At 38.0% G+C, this 18,158-nt stretch overlaps 1 protein-coding gene and 1 non-coding gene across 2 annotated transcripts; one reads left to right on the forward strand and one right to left on the reverse strand.

The window, feature by feature from the left end:
- Positions 1 to 10,821: 10,821 nt before the first annotated feature.
- LOC135482010 (kelch-like protein 5) lies at positions 10,822 to 14,951 on the forward strand. The gene is made up of 2 exons (XM_064761820.1): positions 10,822 to 12,060; positions 12,915 to 14,951. Exon 2 carries the CDS (start codon positions 12,915 to 12,917, stop codon positions 14,595 to 14,597), a length of 1,683 nt encoding a protein of 560 aa, XP_064617890.1. The 5' UTR covers positions 10,822 to 12,060; the 3' UTR covers positions 14,598 to 14,951.
- A 2,412-nt stretch (positions 14,952 to 17,363) lies between these two features.
- Positions 17,364 to 17,435, reverse strand: Trnap-agg (transfer RNA proline (anticodon AGG)). Its single transcript has one exon. It is a non-coding gene; the product is annotated as a tRNA-Pro (tRNA).
- Positions 17,436 to 18,158: the final 723 nt, after the last annotated feature.

An 18,158-nucleotide genomic window follows, 5' to 3' on the forward strand; every position in this document is an offset into this window, starting at 1 on the left:
GCGTTTATACTGCTGAAACCAAACACACCCCAATGACTAAATAAATTGGCTAAATCTACGATCATCCGCAGATTGCTGGTGGACCTTCCTACGTACGACTGGAGAGGAAGTCACCATGAACTGGACTTGAACTCACAGCTCCCGTATTGTCGAAAATTTAGTGCAACAATACATTATATACATTATATACATGCATGTCCCCAGCAATACACCAGTACATGTAGGGCCTGTGCAAGTATCTCACACATACTGGTATATAAACGTATACATATAGTTTGTGACAATTATAGAATCCATTCTGCAATCACTCAGGAATCATGGTATTCTGTCATTTTAGCAAAGCCTGCATGTATAACTTAATGTAGTAATATTCAACTCAACTGCTGACCTGCGCAATGGATTTTTGCAATCATTGTTTTACAGCAGCATGTATCACCCATGCAGTTACTGACACACAGACAGACGGACTGGGCCTGCAGGTAATCAATTGGTCATCCATAAATCAGCTGACTCATGCGGTATACGTCAGTCAATCAGGCAATATGCACAGATTATATACATGCATATACATGTATCAATCAATCAATTACACATGTAGTGGATCACAAAATTTCATCTTTGAATCCATCAAAGCAGAGGATCCATTTCTTTTATGTCGTTATAGTTACAGAACCTGCAATCAGCTTTGAACAACTCAAATCGATCAGGAATTCATATCGACGCAGTGAATCCATGCAGACACAGGTATTTCTAATAATTACCAACAATCAGTCAGTTGTAGAGCTACACGTACGTGCCTATATACCAGTCAGTAAGGGATACTCAACTTTCGAAATGTACCCCATGCAGATTCAGGTGTAAAAATCAATCATGAAAACCCCTGTTCTGTTTTGACGATTATTATTTTCCTGAATGATTCAGTCACTTTTACACAATCGTATTTTCGAGTTTTTTTTTTCTTCAGCTTATTATACGTGTATAATTAATTTGTTATATTAACACAATCAAAAAAATTAATCAACCAAATACACGTAATGTATATACATAAGTATTATTGCCAATATCGAATATATAACGAATGCGAATAAAATGAACTCAAACATATGTATGCAACCAGCAATTCGGCAACTGATGTCTTCATGCATTCGCAATCAACCATCCAATTAATTACTCAATGATTCAGCCAAAGTTGATTTTCTATAACCAAAAAGAAAAAAGTTAGGACACATGTTCTTATGACCACATACGCGTATTCTGTACACACATACACGCACAGAATCAATACATGTGTACAAGTAAATGTACACGTATACATGTACATCCATAGGTCTCTATTTATTTCATGACTTGCAGTACGTGCTCAGGTGTGGAACAAGAAATATACATTTCATCAGAGAATGAGTACATTGCAATACACCGATATATCTGCAGCATCAACTGACCAAAAAACAAAAACGCCGCGTATTTTATTTTGTTCACCACCATGCACTTGGCGGTAGAGAGGAAAAGTTTATGAAAATTTTCAACATGCAGAACGTATTTACACCTTGCGGTTTTACAGCTGTTTGATGAGCCTCAGCTGGGTACTTTTCCGTTAGGACTTCATGATGGTGTACCCGGTTTGCCAAATATCCATCAATGCATGCAACTATAATTAACATATAAGACTAAATATTAAACGTCACTTTTTAAAATTTATCCGTTATTTAGGGATATTTATTTCGTATAAGAAACAAGGATTTATCCATGCATTATTTAGAACGAATATTGCGCATGTACATGAAGGAATGTACTGCAATTTCTGGAGGTCTGGAAGCGAAGCGCACCGAGTCCTATGAGGACATTTCTAAGGTGGCGGAAATTGTCAGCGATTTACCAAAGTAGTTCCTGTATGAGTATACTGCCGCGGTGTGTTTTGGCCCCTCGGCACAAGGTTTTCTTCTATTTGGGTGTGTAAACCCCCCTAGAGCGTCGTTTGTGAAGTACAATACGAAATTCACAAAAAAAAAAACGGTCATATCAGTTTCTTTCTTACAATAAAAATGTTTGTTACGGGTAACGTGACCGAGTCGCTAAATTCGAACTGACTCATTTTCCCCCATGCGGCAAATGTGAAAGTTTTTTCCTTCGGGAGACAAACCTTGCCTTACAGAAACCACTGGTTAGGTTCAGTATGACAGGTTTGCTCTCGAAGGAGTCAGAAGAAAATTCATCTCATCCATGTCGTTACAGCATCGTTTAAAAACCAATGTTTTGCAGCGGATAGTCACAGATCCTAATACCTTATAATCCTGCGATTGTACCAGACTTTTTAAACCTCACGGGATCTTTTGTGGCTCTGTAATGGGTTTTTGTCAACAACTATGCATCAGTTTGTACAAATCTATGTTTCGGAAGGACGTTTCTGTTTATATACACTCAGCATGATATTTATTCATTTCTATATACTTCACATTAAGTTTCAGTTGGAATGTTTCCGGTATAGAGCTCATTTCGATATCATTTCAAGGTTAATTCTGTTGGTTGCCTTAATTTGTACGTATGAAGAAAAAAATGGCACACCGCAATGACGTATTTTTGCTAACTATATAGTTTTATTTAAAAATGGCACACCGCAATGACGTATTTTTGCTAACTATATACTTTTATTTATATTTTTATTTAAAACGTATTTACGTACATGTACATACTTGTTCTTTAACTTTTCAGGCTTAGCATAAATAAATATTTATTACTCTGAGCAATGGATTAAATTTCAATTCTTTCGCAATGTATTTTCGTATATATTTTTGACGCCCTATTCTGTTTATAACTCAACCAAATGCTTTGGCAATAGTTCTTCGTATAAATGTGGGTATTTAAACACTGAGAAAATAGTGTAGCCTACAAGTGTAAGAATGAGGGTGTGTCAAGCTTGGTTATGAGAAAAGTGTATGTATGCATGTATATTAACTGTCACCACGTGCAGTGCGTATAATACTGAATCATCTGTCACGCTGCATGTTTACTGTTCGGTTGCATTACAACCACGCGCAGACGTGTCACCGCTCGTGTCCAAGTGTTTTGTGGGACAATGGTATCTGTCTGAACATAGACGTCAGATATGTATATAAGTATATACATACATGTATAGCCTACCATACAAACAGTATTGATCCAGCGTTCTGTCTTGACACAGTACGCATGCCATCTGTCACATATACATAAAGGTATTTTAAATCCTATATATATATACATATGTCCATTCAGTACAACACAATATAACGGTTCGGATTTCAGTCCGTCAAAAGTGTCAATGAGTGATGTATGTGAATGTGTATATGCCGATATTTGGCCGGTGTTATGCCCCGTTCAAACATCGGCCGACATATGTGAGTGTTTTATATTAGAATATTTGACCGGTTAAATCCATGAATGTAGAGAGCACTATGCATGCGTTTGACCTGGGTTATAATACAATCAACGTATATAAAGGTCGGGGATTAGAATGCTAAACCATCACAAAACATCTTCCATTCTTGTACTATACAATGGCACAAATAGCTTACCTTTTTTTTCAAGCTGTGTTAAATAAAAATAATGGCTAACCAAGGAGCGTGTTATCAACCCTGGCACATGCCAGAACTCGCTATAACACGCTGATTGGAAAAATATTTGGCGATATTCATGTGCCTGTACTGCTTAGCTGGAAAGCCCAGGATGACGGATTAGGCCTGTATGTATATAAGAGACGAACATGGTGTGCTTCTGCTACTGGACAAAATGGTAAGGTCTATACCTACATAACATCGTATCCATACTGTAGCCTTTTTATGCTTGTGACAATTAAGAGAGCCTGTGGGAAGAGATGATACATTTACAAACGTAGCGTATTTACACGTAAAGGGATTCTCAGCGTGACATAATTGTGTATCCTTTCTAGAAGACAGGGACGGAGTATCTGCCAAATTTGTCTCAGTGTGACGTTTTGGGCCTGTTGTGTATACACCCATATTGTCACAGCTCAATGTTGGACACTTTGGGCGGATAGTGTCGATATACTATAACCGTATTCTTGTGGAGCGCTTGGTTCTAGGAGAGATGTTCACCAAAATCACTGTGCTTAAAACCAGATTGTGTCTGGTTTATATGTTTATAGATCCATGCAGAAATGTTTAATTAATGCATATGTCAGTATGATATATGATGAACACTGTAAATTAACCTAAATGACCTAAATTTCGTCCATGACAAACTTGATCAATGTACTGTATTTTGAGAATCCTGTATGGTTCTAGAAAAGTGTTTTAAGGCTGCTTTGGAAGGTATGATATCCTGCTTGAAAAATGTATATTTCAGCACCAAAAATGATGTTTTATGGCATTTATCTGCCTCGAAAAAAGATCTTTTGTGGGCGAAATTTGGGGTCATTTGGGGTATAGCGAATATACAAACAAACACACCGCGACTTGGCCTCGCGCACAAACGATTCATGTACATCACACAAGGTAATCGGCTTACATTGACAAAATAACAACAGATTTTTAACGTTCAAACGGGTAATAAACCTCTTGAATAAGATAATAAACGTGTTTAATGTTTAATTGTAATATAGTTAAACATGTTTATCCAGAGAAATATAATACGTTTTAAAATGCTGATCATCTACAGTGAAAACTTTAAATCACTCGGTTTAAGCAATAAACCAATTCAATTTATTACTTAACTTGACAAAAGTTTATGTAAAATGTTTGGCTGCGGGGCATCTAATCAAAATTGTTACGAAGCTTTATGGAGCATATATATACAGGTATGTGTTGCCAAGGGAGTTACAATCAAATCATAGTTCTCGACATCTTTGTGCATGGAACCTGTGTTGCCACACACAAACAACACTTGTGTTATATGAACACAAACTTGTGTTCTTTCCAACAAAAGTCTTGCGTCCTACTGTGAACAGCTCTATCTTATGTTGAATCAACATAAGGCCTTGCTTGTGTGTTATTATTTTGTAACACGAACATGTATTTCACATGTTTGTGTTGGGGTAACGTATTTCTGTGTTGAATGAAACAACACAAGTCGTGTTAGATCTCAACACAAGTGCTTTTTGTGTGCATGGTAAAGGATAATCATGCAATTTAGTTTTGCCACAGGTTATATATTTATTCATTTATTTATTTTGATTGGTGTTTTCAACGCCCTAATGAAAGATATTTCACTTACATGACGGCGGCCAACATTATGGAGGAAGGAAAGCGGGCAGAGCCCGGGGGAACCCACGACCATCCGCAGTTTGCTGCAACACTTTCCCACCTACGGCCGGAGAGGAAGCCAGCATGAGCTGCACTTGAACCCCTAGCGACCGCATTGGAGAAAGGCTCCTAGGCTTTTACCTATACAGGCGTTATTGGGAAGCTTCATGTAATCTACCCATGCCCCCTCAAAATGAACGCTAAAGGTACTAAAGGTAAAGGAACGCTAAGTTCTTGACTGAAATATTCTGAATTGTTTATTTTGTCACATGGCAGACAAACTGTCAAAATGTTTCATGTAAGGCCGTTTTGGATTAACGGATTTATGTATACAATGTACATGAAGGCCTCCTTTATAAATACGCTGCATGTAATTATAGTTTAAACAATTAAGGAACCCATTAAATTTCAGCTTTAAAGTCTGGGCTAAAAACCGATTTCTTACGAAATTATACGAAATCCTTAAAAGTACGTTTCTGCTAAATAAGTGTTGTACAAACGGGTTCATGTAAAGAGTTATGTACAATACGTCATCACCACCCTTCTCGCCCCCCCCCCCCCCCACACACACACACCTTTCCCTTCTCGCACCGTCGAGTTCTTTCTCATACACAAACATGAATGTTACCTTCTCCTTGATTGTGATTCAACACAATGTATATATACGTATAGCTGATGTAAGACACAGTTGACACACATGTGGAGTTATTCCATAGCAGTAGAGAGGTGATGTCGCGTGACACAGAATCATACACAGATTCTAATGTACGGCGATTCTAATGTGTCTGCTTTTCGAAACTGAAACCATGCATACACGTGACTGTAAGTAATCTGGGTCAAGCCACATCATATGATACATAAAGAATCATCTGTAGTCATACGACTTTTTCAAGAGATGCTGTTTAGTTCATGGGTCAAGGTGACATAACCCACATACTTAAAGTACATAAAAAATATTGATAAACGTATACGCTTTCCAAAATTCCGGGGTTTTTATGGGGGCTTTTCTTGATTTTTTTGTTTTGTCCTCCATACTAACAAGCACCAAAAATAATGTTTTATGGCATTTATGTCCCTCTAAAAATTACTCTTTCTGGGCGAGATAAGGGGTCATTTGGGGTATATCGAATATACAAGCAAACACACCGTGACTCGGTCTCATGCACAGAAATCTTGTACAGAAATCTTTAACGACGGCACTGAGGATCACGGTACGTGATGAGGGAGGAAGTGATGTCAAAAAACACTAATAATCTGTCTAAAGTATTGTTTCTGTTTATACTATATTAATATTTTATAGAACCACGAAGAACCAAGAACCACGAACCATGGCTCTTAGGGCTTGACACACATGCATTATCTTTATCTAAAGTATGCCTCTAACATGACTCTAAAGTACATGTGAAACAAGTTTATTGATGAATGCTGATTACAAGTCCTCACGAGGACACCTGTAGTATGGCTAGACATAAACAAACCTGCTGGCGTCGCGCAGGCGCCAAAGGTCAAGCTTGTCTAGTGGTGGCATTGATATTAAGTTAGCGCATGCGGAGTGGAGTGACACATGCCCTTTAGGGAGTAGGATTTATCCCAATCTGCTGTGAACATCCTATTTTGTTTGGTCAATTTTGATAATCCAACACATACGTATCATTTTGTATATCGGTATATTTATAATCAATGTATACTTTCAAGCACTTAAACTTTTATTGTATTAGTTAGACCTATTCCGCCAGGTAAGAGACAGGAAATTTAGTGATGTTATAATGGTGCACATTTTAGACTTTCTCGGAAATGTAAAAAAAATATCGAAGGAAATCTCTTATAGGTTTATAGATAAAAGTAAACAGCACTGGATCGGATATATAAAGAGGGTATATTTGCTCACTGGCTTATCCGGTTCCACTTAATGGATGATAATGTTTGCTTGGTTTGGATATAAGGTCAAACTGAGATAGTGTCTCCGTGCTATGCGGAAGGCCACATACGACATTTAACTTTGCTTTATGATGTTTTTTTTTAGTTTTATTGTTCCTTCTTTTTTTTCTGGTTTAATGTTTTGGTCTGGGTGGAAACAGCTCCAAGGTGTAAATTAAGATTTTACTCGGCTAGAAACAATTTTCATCTATATGATTAAAATGTCTTCACCTGGGTGAAAACGTGAAATCGTGAAAATAGTTTCCACTCAGCTTGACACTTATGTGATACAAAGCAAGACGCCTCGTCTCGTCCCCGAAACCATGAAATGAAGATGGGAGGCACCTTTTTAACCCCACATATACGAAATTAGCAGCAACGACCGAGAAACATTTATAGCGGGACACCTCTTCAAATCGTTCGGATAACTATTTTTATTATAATTCTTGCTCAAGTCATAAAATTGCAAAATCTCCAAAACTGGTAAAGGTAGAAAAAAACAACAACTTTGAAGTCTTAATTGGGAACATATAAGCAACTTTTCGTGTTTTCTACTGTTTTACCAGTTACGAGATTTATTGGCCATTTTGAATTTTATTGATCGGCTAAAAAAAAAATTTTCTCCAAAACGACTAAACCTACCAAGATAAACTTTTCGTTTTCAGTTTTTAGGTGGGTCGCTCTGTCCACATTTGTAAAAAAAAAATTTTAGTTTGGTATGCAGATAGGTCAGTTCTGAACACATTAACAATCATTAAACAACCACACTATCTGCTGCCCCTTGACGTCACAACTACTAATCTGCAAGAATTATGTTTGTATTTTGTGCTGTTTTTATGTTTTGACCAAAAACACCACAAAAATGTGACAAAACCATCCTATCTAAATAACATGGGAGCTTCTTGCTAGACTGCATGAAACCATTCACTGCAGTGTGGCGTGGGATCCGTGCGTCAGCTTTGCGACATTGTACTATTTCTGTCTTTTATTCTTGGCTACCAACCGCCCTATCTATATGTTGGTCTCCGGTACTTGGTCAATTGTAAATGATGCCTGGCAGTCTAGGGTTCAAATCCAATACAATCCTTTCCATTTTGTCGCGTTTTTTCCCATTATCATGAACTGTATGGACACCAGGCTAGCGGAAGTGGTAAAAGACTAGTCGCGTGAACCCCGGCAACGCTGTTGGATAACAGCTGCTATTTATTTATCTATTTATTTATTTGATTGGAGATTTAAGCAGCACTCAAGAATATCTGACTTATGCGACGGCGACGAAACCGGGACAAACCCACAAAAATCCACCGTTTGCTGGAATACTTTCCCATGCACGACCGGAGACGAAACCAGCATGAGCAGGACTTGAATTCACGGCAATCTCATTGGTGAGAGGCTTCTGAATCATTGTGCTGCGCTGCATGGCAGGTTAACCACTTCACCTCTTTCCGCCATCTTTGAACTCTTTTGAACCAAGACAATTAGAGTTTTCATCCGGGTGAAAAGAGTTATGACCTGCATGGTCTTAACTGTTTTGCCCAGATGAGAACTACATGTATTTCAACAAAGGTGACAACAACTTTTCACTTCGGTGGAAAAAAAAAAACAGAAAAGAAAAAGTTACAAACATTTAAAAAGAAAAGCTAAATAGCGTAGGAAGGCCATAGTATATACATGTACCTTGTCGAGATATTTATAGCTTTGCCTCAATGGAGTCAAACAAGATCCAAATACAATGTGCAAAATATGCCCCCCACCCCCCAGCCAAGTTTGTTTTTGCCGTGTTAGTGGTGCAATACAGAGGGAGGGGCTATATGGGATATTAGTATTTTAGGACAGACTTTGCCCAACCCTATGTGGAGATATATATCTGTTTCAGTGAGGCTGAGGTGTATGGAAACCGGTTCGGTATATATAGACTTCGATCTGTATGTTCACATCATTTAAACATATTGTACAATGAATGATGTTTTTCGTAACGTGCATGCACAATATTTGTACGGGTATGGGAAAGGGTGGGGTGGGGGGGGGTCTCATGAATTTCAGAGTGGTTAATCACATCTTTCACACGCATGGACACAGGTATTCGTCAAATTCCAGCCTCGATGGCTGAGTCGTTGGGTTAATACCCCAACCCTCCCCACCCACCCGACTCCACTCTTCCCCGGTTCTAATTGGTGCCAATAAGCCGTCAACAATACACTGTAGAGTGAAAAACCTTCAGTGACACATTTTGGTGGGTTCTGATTGATTCATCGACCTTACAGGATCTCGTAACCTTTATAAAGTTTGATTAATTTCTTAATAGAAAAACTTTATTTTCAGTATCAAAAGTACAAAAGTATCATTTTAAGGCCTACATGTGCTTCGAAAAAAGTTTACATGCCAAACGTTAGTTAAAATGTAGTATATTCAAAGTCGTTTTTCTTCCACCGATAAAAGGAATAAGCATATGTCTCGCTCTACGAGGAATTCATGTGTGTTAAACGTAGATGTACGTCAGTTACTCGTCAGAGGATAATGGTTTATACATTGTACTTCTGCATGGCATTTCCTCTGAAAAAGAAACCCAATAGTCTCGTTGTACAAATTTTAATATTTTTGATTATGGCGTTAAACAACTGTTTATTTATTTATCTCGTTTCTAAATGACACTCCCAAAATTTCGGTTAAACAAAAAATAAAATTAAGTACTCACTGCAAACTTTAGGAATTACGATATTATTCAATATCCTGCCAGCAGGATTCTTATACAAACATTCACTAAGCTGGTGTATACTGTGTAGATAATAACACGCGACCTCATTCGTCAAGAACTACCTTGAAGTCACCAGCAAACACGCAGCTTATATCCAGATCGACAAGTGTTTACGAAAACGTTGAACAGCACACTATGTAGGCTATACAGGAAGCAGACATCCGGACATTTAGATTAGATCGCATACATCATAGCTCAGTATGGGTTCTTTTATCGATATATAGGACATACAAATACATAGGATATGTTTACATTATGAAATCATTCATCTCAGTGAAGTATTGCCATTCTGATTTTAGAGCGCTTTAAATTTCAAAACAATAGATTTAGATGAATTCCTGTAGTACATCCATTTTTTTATTCCGATTTTGGCTTGAGTTTTTTCAAAATCATTGTGGGAGACTTAAAGCCTAAAGCGATTAACATCCGCATGGCGTGAATTAATACTTTCCACAACAATCGCTGGGAAAGCTGTGCCCGAAGGCTTAAATCACAACGGATGAGTTGTTAAAGTTGTTAAAAAAGTTGTTAAAAGAAAAGTATTCAGTAACGACAAAAACGACGACATGAATGAGCACATATATCCAGTTATGTTGACTTGATTTCGTTGGAATATGTTAGCAGACTCAAATTAAACATGTTTTTTTCGTGATGTATGGGAAGGTTTGCCAGTACTAAGTAACAATCAAATAAAATGAGAAACACATCTTTGTGATGAACTACACATATTTATCGATAGCACTCGATAGTTTGTTTTAATTCTTGGTGTTTTAGCACACTCTCGTGCTATTTATTAGCTACACTTCGAGAAAATATCTCTCTCTCCCCAGATACATTTTGAAAGTGCGTCTAAAGTCTATATATTTTATGGGCAAATAAGCTACTAATTCATCTAGAGGTAAGCCCACAGGTTTCTCCTTTCAAGTCTTTGCACATAGTTTAATTAATATAACCGTGTTTTAATCGAAAACAAATGCGATGTGTCTTCGATTTCTGTGTGCTTGATGTTCTGGAGATAAAATGTTTACTGTGTTACATTTGGGGGTGGGGGGATGCCGAGTATACATGGGGATTTCCTGGGAAACTGGAATGAACCTCGAGGGTACAAGTAAAAAAAAATTCTCAGTAACCTGGCTTAAAACCTGGAAAAACCCACCAAAAAAACCAGCGAGATCGCGAGGGTCAGTCCACATCTGTTTACATGCAGACAATAAAAAATGTTCATCTATTGCTCATTCCAAATGGTTTATTAAATAATATGGTTCTTCTGGTAATCCCTGGTTTAATTTGTGTTTAAAGGCTTTTCTCAAGATCACCAAATTAAATAGGATCAGATCGTTTAAAGTGATACAAATATACAAATGTTGGCTTATGCATGTCCATGTAGTTGCTTCTATATTAGGTATAGCTCAGCACATAAAAGCTACACATGTGCGCTGAACGCCTGAGTAGGCTCGTGTACATGTATATACATGTAGGCCTACATCATTGTATAGGCTGACATGTACAGGTCTGGGTATTTTTTTCACTACGTATTTACTACACAACGACAAAAGAATGTTTGGAAAGATTCACTGGCGCTGGTTTTACACATACATGTTCAACGCCTTTGAAAGCTTTGTTTTTAAACATTTTTATATGTTTTAAATTGAATAGTTATATAGTTGTTGAGATAATGTTAAACGACAAAGTTCATTCGGTCGAGGGGATTTTGATCGACCCATTTAGGACACAGGATGTTTTGAAGTCAGAAGATTCGTGGCTAGCAACTACGTGGAGTCACGTGACCTAACTTTAAAATAGCACAGGGAATCCCCTATCGTATAGTAGCATCTCTCCGTGGACTGCCTCTGTTTTTCTGTGTTGCTCAATTTCCTGGACATACCTGCAATCAACGTACTCAGTCCCAGCGACATGAATGGGAACTAGAGAATATTTATAACTTACTGACGTCAACTTGATATCTGGGGGGAATGTTCCAATCCACAAACTTATAAATTGAATCAGTTGCAAAATACGCTCAAACTGTGACAAATTGTTGGACTGATAACACCGTTAACAAATCTGCTCCGGACAGTGTTGAGAAAATCTCCCGTGAATCAGAAGGATACTTTTACACAACTTAATCTGGACCGATCTCTGCCATATCTTGAAGTAGGTACCTGTTGAAAAACATAATTGATTTAGATCTTGTTTTTGGTATATTCAAATAAGTTTGGTATATCCAAATAAGTTGCAGTTTCATTGCAGGCCTACTATGGGTTCGGATTTAATGAAATTCAAGGCCACTTTTTGCTAATTTTTGTGAAATATATAGTCATATTTAACAGGGATTATGGTCTATTTTGTGTTGTCAAGCTGTCTCATTATATGGGAGAATACAGCTATGAGTAGGCAGAGTTGTTATAACAGGGTCATTGCTGAAGTCGGGGCTTATAAACTTACAAATATATGGACGTGCTTGGTTTTGTTGTTGTTGCTTTAATATATTATACTGTGTATTTAATTGTTTCATTGGAGAACGGAATGTGGCAGTTGTTGGAAGCTGCGTTACCTGATATACTCTGTTTTGTTAATTAAATATCCATGGGAATCTACCACTTGAAAGGGGGACAAAATCTGTTAAGTTGCTGAAAGTCTGTTGTCAGAGTGACGCTAGAATGTATTCTGTTATTGCAGCAGACTGTTCTGTTGAATATAACACAGATATTTCATTAATTCAACACAAATATTCTATTAGACTAAGAGGATATTGTCTTGAATATAACAGAATATTGTGTTATATTCTAGCATCACTCCGACCACAGGCTTTCTGTTAACATTAACAGATTATTGTTTTGAGTGTACATAGTATAACAATACCAACTGAATTTAGTACTACAACTCGGTGTGCATCTCACATTAATAGTATGCGTTGTAATTTATTCTTTTTTATTTTCTATTTTATTTATTTATTTTTGACGCACATCTGTATATGGTCCTCATGTATCATTTTGATATCTTTTCAGATGGCTATAAAACAAAACGAAGTGTTTGCAAAGCCTTCAGCCCCGAGTGAAATTCAACCGAAAATGAATCACGTCATCATCAACGTGAACGGTCAACCCGTCCAGTGCCCGACACGGGTTTTGACTACCATTTCTCTTCATCTTGTAGAAGTGGTAAGGGTGGCTTCAAGTAATGAGACGCAGGTAAACATTGTGACAGAACCCGAAGTAATGGACATCTTTGTCAACTACCTACGGACCGGGCATTGCATCCTTAAGCATGCAAATTTGAATCTCTTGACATACGCAGCTTACAAATACAAAATGCCGTCTCTACTGGCACGTTGTGAGCGTATGTATCTAAGTCAGTTGATCCCGATGAACTGCTTAGAGAACTGGCTGTTCGCTGAATCGCACGGATGTGATAATCTTGCCCGGGAAGCCTTTCGCATGGCCTTGGAACATTTCCAAACGATATCCAAGACGCAACAATTCTGCCATATTGGTAAATCACAGCTGCTCAGACTTGTGCTGGACCAAGCGTTAGTCGTGGATTCCCCGAACAACGTGTTCCGTGCCATAGACCGCTGGAGCAAGTATGAGGAAAATGTGAGAACCACTGACAAAGAAGAGATTTGTCGTCAATACAGTGACTTGTTATATAACAGAGTGCCACAAAATACCCCAAGAGGTGTTCCTCTCAGAGACAGCAACGTCTGTTTCGACACCCCTGCCCCCAAGCGAAGACGGAGCCTGTCTTACCAGAGTCAGAGGTCTGTGACATCAGTCGTGTCGAAACAAATCTCCTTGCAGGAGGAAATAACTGCTCCAGACCCAACAGTCGTCTGTTTGGCTGCCGCGCAAGACGGGGTCGAGATGATCCAAGTGACGCTGTCAGAGAAAAGTCCCAAAATGACCACAACAGCAGTGCCGAGCTCAACTGGTCTAAGCAAAGATTCTGCCTTCTGTCACACATTTGATGGTATCTACGGTTCTGGCGGTGACTTGAAACCGAATGGGACAACCTACTATGACCTTGAGGCGAAAGAATGGCAGAAGCAGACGAAAATGTTCTACAACGGTCGTCGGGACCACATGTTGTGTTATCTTAACGAGCGACTGTACGTAATTGGGGGCATCAACAACAACAGCGACAGGGTCTTTGAATACATCGATAAATTCAACGTGAAGACGAAGACGTGGAGCCACGCAGGCAAACTTCAAGAGCAAGTCAAATCGGCTGCCTGTGTGGCTTTTGGTAGAGACATCTATGTTTTCGGAGGCATTCGGCCAGATGGATTCGCAAGTAAGACAGTGCAGCGTTACAACCCTGCATCAAAGAAAACAGAAGTCGTGAACCAAATTCCATGCGGTGGGCTAATTTGTCACGCTCTCACCGACAGAAATTTGATCTACCTGATGTCGTCTACAGGTAAAGTTCTTACCTTCAGTCCACACACCGGAGACATCAGTAATCTCGCGTCGTTCAGAAAACCGGTCACGCATTTCGGTGCCGCTCATCACAATGGATTTTTGTACATATTTGGCGGAAAACTCACCAAAGCATCGAATGGGACAACACTTTCTTCAGAAATGTACAGGCTTGACTTGCGGAAGAAGGACTCTCCATGGCAACTTGTATCATCTCTGCCTCACGGATTTTTGGTGCTAAGTTGTAGCGAGGCCATGATGGGTGTAGGCTGACAATCTACTCAGAACATAACTCATAAATAAAAACGAAATGACCCGTGTGTTATTTTCACTGTATTCGTCTTACTGACTCCAGTTGCGTAGGATCCCCACTACATGTACTGTACCCCGGGCTTCACATTCACTGTGACCCAAGTGGTGAGCGCATCGCTGGATATGGGTGCATGATTATCAGACAATTTGTAAATGTGCTGTATGTACAAGATCTGGCAGAGTTAACTCTTCTCAGGTTAAAATTTTGTGCAATAGGCCAGAACACATCTTGCGGTATGAATTCTTATGCATGATCTCCCTGCACGGGTAATCATCAGATTTGTAAATGTCTCTGATGGAAATGTCCGCCACTTTGCGTAAAGGGACATAATAGTATGTCGAGCGGTAAAATAGCCAAGCTACATTGGCTTGAATGCCCACAAATATTTGCAATGTGCCTATAGGCTGCAACTGCTTTTTCAGCATATATACTGCATTCATGTAAGCATAGGAGAGGAGAAGCTTATATATAGGAGATGGGGCTAAATCTAATGCAAAAGTGAAACATTGTATTCACTAAATAAAATGCATTTATTATAATAATGTTGCAATTTGTAACCACCTTGTTGCTTTACATTCCTTTTGTGTCATTTGTTGATGAACCTATTTTTTACTGGTGGAAAAAAATAATTTCAAACACTAATTGGTTGCACACTGGATCATAAGTTTTGTTTGGTATTCTATTAATTCCAAACTGTTGCTATTTTTTAAGATCCGTCATGGTCATATATACGAATTGACAAGCAAGTAAAAATAAGAGAAATACTTTTTAACTTTTTGGCTCTCATTTTATAACAGGTCATAGATCCCATTGAAAACCGGATAACTATACACCAGTCATTTAATTGCATGCTTTCTATAGTTATTTCTAAAGAGTTCATCTTGCTTTTACGTTGTGATTATTTCATATCATGTATTCATGTATAAATTATGCCCTTTTACGGAATTCAATTGCTATTTTATTCATACTTACAATTAAACCATGATATTTCGTTAATAAAAAAACATTTCTGTTTGTCATTAATTTGTGTCCAGCTTATCTGTGTTTACTTAACTCGACGCATGACATGTGATGTAATTCGAATTGTTCACGAAATATTTAATGTATTACCTTATACAAACGTTCAACCTATACTTGAAATAGCTGTTTTTGTTTTTTTATTTGATCTTTTCTGAACAACGTAGTCAAGGATTTGTCACATATACGATCGATGCCTGCCTGGTGGTCAGTTTAATACACAGACTGCATGTAGAATCCGGTGTGCCACCTAGGAATAAACAATCGACTTTGGGTAATTTAATGACCAGCTTTCCACGGTTGGCCGCTTATTGTCTCAAAGCTCCACGAACAATGCATGGAAATTTAAAATTTACGGTCCACAGTCAGTCGTCGTAAAAGGCGGGAATGAACAATACTGACTAAAAGAGCTTTGCTCCGATAATTACTTCTGTGTGCGGTGCCTATATACAGTTTCGTACAGCCCGGTACAAACATTTAAAAATTAAACTTCATTTGTGAGGTTTGATAACACAGGTGTGTGATCTTTTCAGGCATGCAGTGTATTTCATATAGAATGTAAAGTTATAGGCTTCAAAATGATTAATGTGTTCTGAGCCTAGAAATGGATTGAAGTGCTGAGTACTTGTTATATAGAAAACAGTCAGCTAATTAGTAACAATATTTCTTTTACGAATCGGTCACTTGTGGTGTCTCACAATTTAGGGTTCATTTTAGGTCTATTCGTTTTCATATACTCGTAGTGTAAAGAGCTATAGTTAAACACAATGGTGCTTGACGTGTCAAAAAGGGATGTCACTTAATAAACCAACCACCAATTTGTCTAAACCAAAAACTATGCTCTTTGGAACAAATTAAAGGTTAGCATGTGCTAAAGATATTTTTTGTATGGTCAATATTTAAGATCATCTCTTGATATTAATCGTTTTTATGTTATCACAATTCACATTACGCGCGTGTTTGGATATTAACAATACATTTGTATACAAATTATCAGAATTTTCAGAAATGCATTTTTATCCTCATTTAGACCATTTTTTTTACACAGCTGATATATTTCAAAAAGCGGTCCCAAAATACCCACCATACAAAAATATTTTCAAATGTTCTTTTCACCTGATAAAAGAAAAATTAGAACCCCCCCCCCTCACCCGCCAAAAAAAAAAAACAATTAATGCCATATTTACACTGAAAGTTTCACACTCTTTCACCTGATGTGTGGATTAGTTTTACATTTTATTTCCTTTATAAGTATTACAATACTTAAATTTTCTATATTGTGAATATTTGGTACAAGTATTGTATTTCTTCAGATAATGTTATGTCAGTGTGGGCGTCTATTTTGTGTGTAACCCGAAAATATGCATTTCCTGCATCATTAAAATTACATACATATTTTTTTTATCCTTCCACGGCACTCTTAGACGGGAATCCCCATTAAACCAGTTAAACACAATGGGAAAGTCACGAGTATATCCATGACATTACGCGGCCCAAGTGCCAATTTGTGTACAAAGATTACATGCGCATACGCGCGATTAAAGGTTGGTGACAAACTGTTGCTTAGGAGTCAGTCTAGCTATGTAGTTATTGTCCTTAAAAGCTGGCTTAGATTTAGCTATACTGTTTCAGTTGAAGGACATTGTTTGCTATAGGCACAACGCTCACTGAAAGAAAATGAATAAAAAGAAAGTAGTAAAAAAAAAATCGGGCTTGTCCGGGAATTGAACCCGGGACCTCTCGCACCCTAAGCGAGAATCATACCACTAGACCAACAAGCCTACGCGGATAAACAGATTAATAGCCGGTACATAATATACGTCTCAAAAACTGCCCTTTTCACACTGTTTTATTGTGATATTTTTTTAAAGATACTTTAATTAGGACTGGAAGAGAAATGATAAGACAAATAACTTATGAATAGCAGCAACAGGGGAATAATCCTTCTGCTCTCAGCGGCTTAGGATGGTGACGTCACATCTTAACTAGGTCACGCTTGGAATTCCCCGTACACTTACACCCGGTAAAAATAGAATTAGAAAACCATATATCCTGGTTCTCGGGCTCTACGTTTATAGTGCTAGCGTAAATGGTAGGCTCGGGAACCAGGATGGAACAACGTAGATCTATAAAGCCATTGAAAACTGGTTCTCATCACACGTTGGGAAATTTCTTTTAGCGATGCCAGGTTGTCAGATTGTTTTTATTTTAGGTGCAGTTAGTCACAAAATAGACTTGTAAACTGCATAAGCATTCGGCCCTGCGCATCTCCGTTGCTCACTCATCCATTCATCATTTACTCTACCAGGTTCATTGCAAGAGGATCGGCCCGTTTTCCGATCCAAACTTAAAGGATTAATGTCCAGATATAGCTACTGGCTGTAATCATAAAGATTATAACCTGTTTAAACAGTGTGTTAACGGAAGGGCTTCTGGAAAACGTAACAATGACTTTAAATTTGCGAAAAACAATAGATTTACTTCATAATTAGTGGATGACGTCG

This window comes from Liolophura sinensis, chromosome 1 (genome assembly GCF_032854445.1).
Source record: "Liolophura sinensis isolate JHLJ2023 chromosome 1, CUHK_Ljap_v2, whole genome shotgun sequence".
In the NCBI taxonomy this organism is placed as follows: Eukaryota; Metazoa; Mollusca; class Polyplacophora; order Chitonida; family Chitonidae; genus Liolophura; species Liolophura sinensis.